This window comes from Pygocentrus nattereri, chromosome 22, assembly GCF_015220715.1.
Source record: "Pygocentrus nattereri isolate fPygNat1 chromosome 22, fPygNat1.pri, whole genome shotgun sequence".
Taxonomy (NCBI): Eukaryota; Metazoa; Chordata; class Actinopteri; order Characiformes; family Serrasalmidae; genus Pygocentrus; species Pygocentrus nattereri.
The window spans coordinates 3,920,384-3,926,317 of NC_051232.1; the positions used below are offsets into that span (position 1 = coordinate 3,920,384).

General features: G+C 41.2%; 1 protein-coding gene across 3 annotated transcripts; it reads right to left on the bottom strand.

Annotated features, from left to right (window-relative positions):
• Positions 1-1,490: 1,490 nt before the first annotated feature.
• LOC108439032 lies at positions 1,491-4,874 on the bottom strand. 3 transcript variants are annotated; one of them, XR_001858740.1, is made up of 5 exons: positions 4,754-4,795; positions 4,252-4,605; positions 3,987-4,107; positions 2,115-2,188; positions 1,491-1,702 (listed from the first exon to the last, which is right to left on the bottom strand). XR_001858740.1 is itself a non-coding variant. In XM_017717198.1 (5 exons), the coding sequence occupies exons 1-5, from the start codon at positions 4,788-4,790 to the stop codon at positions 1,571-1,573; spliced, it is 741 nt and encodes a 246-aa protein (XP_017572687.1). In that variant the 5' UTR covers positions 4,791-4,874; the 3' UTR covers positions 1,491-1,570. The 3 variants fall into 3 exon arrangements, 2 of the variants coding, with proteins under 2 accessions (XP_017572687.1, XP_017572686.1); XM_017717198.1 differs by having other exon boundaries at positions 1,491-1,711; positions 3,973-4,107; positions 4,754-4,874; XM_017717197.1 differs by having other exon boundaries at positions 3,973-4,107.
• Between the last annotated feature and the right edge of the window lie 1,060 nt (positions 4,875-5,934).

The following is a 5,934-nucleotide window of genomic DNA, read 5'->3' on the forward strand; positions in this document are numbered from 1 at the left end:
TAACAAGCCTGGGATTTTAAGGGATTAAATGGTGTGTTACTAGGCTGCATGCATTAATACTTGCCATTAAGTGCCATTAAACAGGCTGTGACATCTACAGCGTGAATGGACAGCAGCTCCTTCATCTCTGAATCAAATACTCACCTGCAAAAACTGGACACACTGTGGTAAAAAAGTGAGTCTGACGTATCCCACACAACCTCCTTACATAATTAATTCTCACAGAGACATATTCTGACTCTTTCCATTCATGTAGTTTTTAAAAAGGACATTGAGTGTAAGTAAATGAACGACATTGTCCTTGTTGGGGCTTTTTGCATCCAATCCAGAGTTGGGTGGCATTTTAATTCAGATCCCCAATAAATGTGTTGGGTACTGAGAGCAAATCATAAGATGATGTGAAAGAACCAATAATTGGGAATGCTGGTAGAGAGCAGGTGGAAGAGAATCTGGAGAGGTGGAGGTTTGCACTGGAGAGGAGAGGAATGAAGGTCAGTAGAGACAAGACGGAATACATGTGTGTAAATGACAGGGAGGCAGGTGGAAAGGTGAAGAGGCAAGGAGTAGAGGTCGTAAAGGTGGATGACTTCAAATATCTTGGGTCAACCATCCAGAGCAATGGACAGTGTAGAAAAGAGGTGAAGAAGAGGGTACAGGCAGGATGGAGTGGGTGGAGACGGGTGTCAGGGCTGATGTGTGACAGAAGGACAGCAGCAAGAGTGAAAGGGAAGGTTTACAAGACAGCAGTGCGTCCTGCTATGATGTCTGGTTTGGAGACTGTGGCTCTGTCTAAAAGACAGGAGGCTGAGCTGGAGGTGGCGGAGATGAAGATGCTGAGATTTTCGTTGGGAGTGACAAGGACGGACAAGATTAGAAATGAGCAGATCAGAGGGACAGTGAAGGTGGAGCAGTTTGGAGATAAAGCCAGAGAGGCCAGGTTGAGATGGTTTGGACATGTGTTGAGGAGCAATAGTGGATATATTGGGCAAAGAATGTTGGAGATGGAGCTGCCGGGTAGAAGGAGAAGAGGTAGACCTCAGAGAAGGTTTATGGATGTAGTGAAGGTGGACATGGAGATGGTTGGTGTGAAAGTAGAGGAGGCAGTGGATAGGGCAAGATGGAGGCAGATGATCTGCTGTGGCGACCCCTAAAGGGAGCAGCCGAAAGAAGAAGAAAACGAATACTGAGAAACTACATTTCAGCAGTTGTCCAAGTGTTGTTGTCTAGAACTTGTATATGTTTAAGCCCATGGATCCTGCATGAATGGTTCCCATGAGGGATCAAGCCTAGTCCCGGACTATAAAACAGCTTTCTTGAGTCACTGAGTCCAGTTACTAAAACAAACCGTGGTTTATGATGACACTTACTGTGTTCTTAACTCTGTCTAGTGTCAGAAGTGTAAGTTCTCATCAGGTACAAGCAACGAAACAAGGCAAAGTGGGTTGTTGCCGTTTATTGACGAGTATATATTTACACTATAGGATACTATACATTTCTGATATCCATTCAAATGAACAATTCTGTTCGTGACTCTTCAGTCCTCTGAATGTTGAGATACTTTTAAACAGTTTTATAGTTTACCAGAATATATAACCCCAGAATACGTAGTGAAGTCAGAGCTCTGATCTCTCTTTTTCTTCAGCCGTTTCTGGCCTCTGTTCTGGTGGTCCAACGAAGCATAACAAACATCATCTCCTCCAACCTGCAGACACTTAGAACATTAAAAAAATTCAGAGTGCTGTTCCTGTGATATAGAATAAACGATTAAGACGATTGTTAAGTAGCTGTTGCTGTTTACAGGCTCTTTTTAATGGATTTGTGTTTTTCTTTAATACAGAGCCTATAGCTCAGCCAGGCTAGCACTCAGGAATTACCGTGATGTATTTGTATAATGCATGCTGGGTGTTGCAGTGAGAGATTATGATATAAGGGGATATTATACAAGACAGAAGAAGATACACTAAACTCCAGCTTTAGGTCAGAACACCGCTTTAAGGCCCACAAAAGAGGAAACAGGCTTTACAGTCATAAAAGAGCGCACCAGTGAAACATTATTCCAACAGATATGATGGCCTACCGATTGTGTGTGTGTGTGTGTGTGTGTGTTACAATACCTTGTCCTGTCTTCTACTTGTTGGATTCTTTGTATTGTCACAGGAAGGCTCTGCTGAATCATGTTTCCTCCCCACTGTCAATTAAATCAATCAGAAATCATTCAAATGTGAGCTGATATGAACAGGTCCCAAAGTTACACCTGCCATAAAATATATCTGCAATATTCACAACGAAGGTATTCTGTGGACATGAATAAAGTCCAGCAGACCCAGTGGCAGAATTAATGAGGAAAAAAGGGGCCTAGGTATTTTTAAGGGAGCACACAACAAGCAATAACCTTCAGTTTACGTATCATTGCTGTTGGAATAAAACCAAGTTTTTGACATAATCTGAACATGTGTGTTGTCCTTTACATTGTGTCTAAATTTCATGATGAATGGACTAAAAAAAGGCCTAAAATGACTTAAACATTCTGGTTCCATTGACTTCCATTAAAAGTAAAGTAGGTTTTTTCCTTCTCCTGTAAAGTGACCATTTTGGAGATACAAGGTTGTGCTCCAACTGCAGCGATATACAAGATATTTCACAGCATAGTGTGATACATTTGTCCTGGCCTACAGCCTCAAGAGGCATGGACATAATAAAGGAAAGAAAGGCTTTGTAGAAAATATCGACTGACATATCAAACACCACATTATTAACTGGACTGCTTTTTTAACCCCTTAAAGTCCCAGAGTTATAACATACTAAGGCTTATTATTCAGTAATTATAGGGACTTCAATGCAAACTGGTTGAGCTGTTTAACATGTATAATAAAATTACATTAGCTCATGCTGTTATTGAAGTTCTCTAGGTTGACCCCTCAAAATGTCAAGACTTCTACGCTGAATCCTGGAGAGACTGTAAGCTGTATTATTTTTATTTTTTAAACGCACTGTTGAGACTCTGTAGCTCTGTTGCTGTACAGCCTTTAAATTCAGCCTTCATATGCACGTTTGTCTTTGTTAATTATTAAGTTATTTCCATCGACAGCAATGCTCCAACGTTATTTGCACATTGAAGTATCCAAACTACCATTTTCAAAGAAACCACAGTGCTGAAGCAGCAATATGAGTAATAACAGTAATGCAAAACTTTGGCAACGGCAGTCAAATAGTATGTTGTTGATGTTCGAAGTATAAAAAGTTAACACTTCTGCACATTCTACATATAAGGGAGGAATTAAAACTGTGGCCTGTGCAAAATGTCTGGCACATTTTAGATTTTAATAGAAGTTTTCATTTTTCTAACACTCTTTAACTCGAAGTAAATGTAGATATTTGTTTGTTCCCTGTTAACGATTTTATTATTTTCACTTAGACAATCAATAAAACATCCTATGACATTTGGCATGTTCAGACTTTTGTGTAAGATTGTATAAATAGTTCAACGAATGATACTGGACAGTGCTCATGGGACAGAAGCAATAGGAAGGTAAAAAAGCTTGTTTCCTTCAAATCAAGACGAAACATGGCAGTATGAGAATGAGAGGCTACAGTCATGGAGAATATCTAACCACTGTTGCTCTTACTGGATGTTGGTGATGAATATTGAAAACTGCTTTACTACCTGTACCACACACTGATCAAGCCTTCTGTCCAGTCATATTGAACCCATTTTGAGAATGGATAAATATACAATTTCTTTATAAAGCATGTCTATGAATGATGGCTCACATTCAATGTTTTGGCTGCTAAGAAGATCCATGTCACATAGGAGGACACAAGCCAGTGGAGCAGGTGGTTATCTAGGATGGGCCCAGCTCTCAACTGCCCATCCATGACCCGGTTTCTGTACACTGTATAACCTCACTTTAGAAAAATGTGATGTAGAGCACTAACAGGCTCATGCTTTTCACCATTCATGCTCATGAGTACCTGTAGTTGTGTACCTGCAGATGCAGCACACACAGGTGGAGGAGAGGAGAACACACACAGGACACACACTGACCAGCAGCTTCCAGCAGACGCTACAGTCTGATACAGAAGGGGTGGAGGGGATCTGGAGTGTGTCTAAAATAAGAGAAATAGAGCAAACTATGAGAGAACTGGCTATAAAGACATATAAATAAAGGTACTTCTGGCACATTCATAGACTTGAATTCATAGTTAGGTTGCTAACTAAGAGAATCCATGGATCGGAGTGAGTGATCTTACCAAGGAAGGAGACTCGAGTGGTTCTGTTTCCATAAACACAAACATCTTCCCAAGAACAAGCCTGAGTTTTATCTTTGGCGGAACTCTTCTTCTGTAAAGCGCAGTGGTACAAGCCCAGGTCTGACTCACTGACGTTCCTCACCAGCAGATCGCTGGCTCGATTGAAAGGATTCCACACAATAGAGTAACGTGGATGAGCCTCTTCATGGAAAACCACTTGCTCATTTGAGGCGTTTCTAAACCAAACTGTATTAAAACCCTTCTTCCAAACACAGTCGCTATGGAGAACCACGTTGTCTCCTGGTCTGACTCTCATCTCCACTTCTACTCCAGAGATCCTGGAGAACAAAACACCTACAGCACACCAAACGCACTTTAGATTAAAGAGAGAATTGTGTCCAGATCTCACAAATCTTTCTTGATCTTCTTAAACAGAAAGCCATACTTGTTGTTATGATTCTCTTTGTCTCTAAAGACAAAAATCATGGTAATGTTTACTTACAGACGAGAGTGATGAGAACAGCTCTTGATCTCTCCATCTCAGAGACTGGTGCTGGGTGGGTGACGATAGTGAAGGTCTTTGAAGCGGATGTCTGTGTTGAGGTCTGATTGGTCCACGTCAGTGGAACATTTCTATTTTTGATTATGGCTCACCATGTAGTGGTTAATCTCAGTGTTCAGACAACAAACCAATGAGACACGAGCCAACCAGTCTCACAATTCCTGATTGGTCATTTCTTAAGAGGGAGGTGCTTGATTTGCTCAAGCAAGGGATTTCCGCTGTAGGTTTTGGCTAAAAGGCCAACACATGTCCAGCATAGAAAACATGGTTAGTGTAGGAAGATCAATCAGGGGGTTGAAGTTTTAATCACCATATTCATGTTTAGGTGTAAACATAAGTGCCCTGTACCGGAGTTCACTGTCCACCACGGTCTACCATCGGTCTAACTCAAGTCAATAAAGCAGGGAAATCGTCCTGAGCCTACAGAACTCTTTACATTGCCCAAATCTAGTACCTTAGCACAACACTGTCAACATATGTCATCATGTGATTGAAACAAAATGGACAAAGCTCTGTATTGATCTTAGGACTGCTACCAGTCCAATGTAGGGAGGAATAGCCTGTTCTTAGCAGGAGTGAAGCAAAAAATAGCAAGTGAAAGTTCAGTGATGAAGCGAAAGAGTTTCTAAATGAACTCATTTCCCACCACTTTGCACCTGTTTAAAAGGCGGAGGAAATAAATAAATAAATAAATAAATAGCCATGCTAGGTGCTCATATGTTAGTAAATCGAGCAGCGCATGTAATCCAGGGGTGGGGAACTCTGGACCTGGAGGGACTTTCCTGGTCAAACACACCTGTTTCAAGTCGTCAGCTAATTACTGGGTTTAGTTGGTGTGTCAGAGCAGTGGAAATCACCAGTCTGTGCTGGATTCTGGTCCTCAGTTCCATGATTATTAGAGCTAGGCCTTCAGTTCAGGACATACATGTCAAAGCTTGGTTAAAAAAGAGGAAAATCCACCTCTAAGACACTGTCGATGTCTCCTCGCACCCTTATGGGATTCGAGTAGTATGTTATCACCAAGTTAAGGGTGATCCACATGACCATTTTTTAGCTGTCCCAGATTAAATTCAGTCATTTGAAGCTTGTTAAAGGTGTTCCATGTTTCATCTAAAGCTTGT